Source organism: Agrilus planipennis, unplaced genomic scaffold, assembly GCF_000699045.2.
Source record: "Agrilus planipennis isolate EAB-ADULT unplaced genomic scaffold, Apla_2.0 scaffold1040, whole genome shotgun sequence".
In the NCBI taxonomy this organism is placed as follows: Eukaryota; Metazoa; Arthropoda; class Insecta; order Coleoptera; family Buprestidae; genus Agrilus; species Agrilus planipennis.
Genome location: NW_020439796.1, coordinates 4719 through 6921, shown reverse-complemented (window position 1 = coordinate 6921; position 2203 = coordinate 4719). Strand labels below are relative to the sequence as shown.

Below are 2203 nucleotides of genomic sequence, written 5' to 3'. Positions count from 1 at the left end.
ATGAGTGTGAACGAAGAATAATATTTTTTGCTATTACGTAATTTTCTGTTAATTTAATTAATAATATTGTAATAAGGTAATAGTCTTATGTAACATTATTTCATTTTTCCAATTCGTTCTTTGTTAGATGCAATGTCACCTTCCCCAAAAAAAAAAGCCATTGTAATCAAATGCGAAATTCAACAATTATTTATTCATAATAGTTTAAAAGCAATTTTAATAAAAAACTTTTTAAAGCAGTTTTCTAATTAACAATAATGCCCACCTATCATCGTAATTGCTACCCATCATTATTAGTGTTACTGAGAAAACGTAATTTGAAAGAGTTATACGCACAAAATAAATAAAAAGACATTTTAAATTACACTTATGGACCGCAAGAAATAATTATGATAAAGCTTTTGTAATTAGTTTACTTACGTAATTCCTTTTAGCTGTTAAGAGATTCCTTTTATACAACAATAAAAACTGCATTATATCTGAAGCAGGGGGTGATGCATCTCCTTTTTTAAGATCTATATTTTCTTTGGTTAGTAGTTCTTTTTCTAAAAAATAAAAAAAAATGAAAAACTAAAATATAAAACGTTTTGTTTTGATTCTGTTTTTGCGAAAGCTTATTTTTTTGTGAAACATTACTTATCAAAGTAAAATTAGAAAAAAAATTTGGAGAAATTTTACAAATTATATTTAGTGTTCTAGACGATATTGCTTCGATCTACGCAATCATTAATAGTAGGATACTATTGACAATGATCACAAAGGCCGAAACAATTTTGTCAAGAACAATTTACGTAAATCGTAAATTTAACGAAAAAATATTAATATTCATACGCTTCTTAACGTTTAATAATTATTATTTTTGTTATTGTATCTTATATGATATTGTTTGGATGTTCCAATTCGTGCATCATCTGAATTGTTATCGTAAAAAAAAATGATAACATTTTATTGAGAAAATAATGTCAAAAAAATTTGCCAAGGCTGCATTTATATGGGTGTCGACCTCGTTTGCATTTTCTGTTGTAGATTAGCAGATTATATAAAAGTTAATACTAATTTATTCTAATTAAATACTTGACACCAAAAATCGTCACTTATTAAAGGCACCACAAATTGATCGCCAAAACAATAAACAAGACTGACCTTTCATCGTCATAAGGGCCTTTTTATTGTGGTTTTCTTCAGAATCATTCACACTCGAAAGTTTATCCAAATCTACTTCGTGTTCACCGACAGCAATTTCCATTACTGAAAAATAAATTTTAATGTCAGTTTTTCGTTACGTATCGAAAGTTGGGTAAGTTTCCGTACAAAAATCTGCAGGATTATGGTACGAAGGACAATAAAGTCCGAAACTTGCTAAATGTGGTAAGAGTTGCTGAATTGACCCTTGATATATGCATTTTCCTTGAGAGAGAGCGTACAATTGGTCAAACATTTCGAAAATTAAAGCTGATGGTTGATGAATTGTACAAATTACAGTCCTACCCTCTTGTGCCAACCTTTTAAGAAGGGATACGCACTGAATACTTGAAAGGCTGTCCAAACCACTAAAATGAAAGGGATTATTAAGGATTATTTTAAAGGGATCCGCAAAAAATAGTAGGTTTTCAATTCGTTTGCCCTTTAATTATCAAATAAAGAGAGATGTGTGAGCCCAGAAAAAGTAAACCATTTTTTTATGTTCATTATTATATTTTTTATTACTCAAGCTTTTGTACTTTTTAATATTCTATCATTTATTGCCAGCTTTAATTAATGTATTAATTTTTAATTCATTAAAGAGTCTATTATTTTAATTGACGTCTTAATCTATTCAGGTGTGAAAAATTCATTTATCATATGAGATTCTTGTAATTAAAATTTTTAGGAGCAATTATTATAATTTATTTTACTAGATAATTAGCAAAAAAGTGATCATTAATATTAACAACACAAATTTTTTTACACTAGTGCAACAAAATGCTCTAAAAATATACACATATAAACAACAAAGATAGTTTTACAAATTTATTTAATTGGATCAAATTATACTGCAGTATTGCAATAAGATTATTAAAATTTGAAAATGGTTAAGTAACAGTTTATTTGTTTACTTTACGTTTTCAAGTTTATCCTGTATTTTAAGGTAAAAATAAATAACAGGGTAAAAAATGTAGTCCTAGTCCTAGTTTTTACTGGACTTACGAAACATTTTCATGCA

General features: G+C 27.3%; 1 protein-coding gene across 1 annotated transcript; it reads right to left on the bottom strand.

Annotated features, from left to right (window-relative positions):
- Positions 1–372: 372 nt before the first annotated feature.
- Positions 373–1581, bottom strand: LOC108743669 (ATP-binding cassette sub-family G member 1-like). The gene is made up of 3 exons (XM_025979491.1): positions 1312–1581; positions 1144–1248; positions 373–545 (listed from the first exon to the last, which is right to left on the bottom strand). Exons 1-3 carry the CDS (start codon positions 1436–1438, stop codon positions 388–390), a joined length of 390 nt encoding a protein of 129 aa, XP_025835276.1. The 5' UTR covers positions 1439–1581; the 3' UTR covers positions 373–387.
- Positions 1582–2203: the final 622 nt, after the last annotated feature.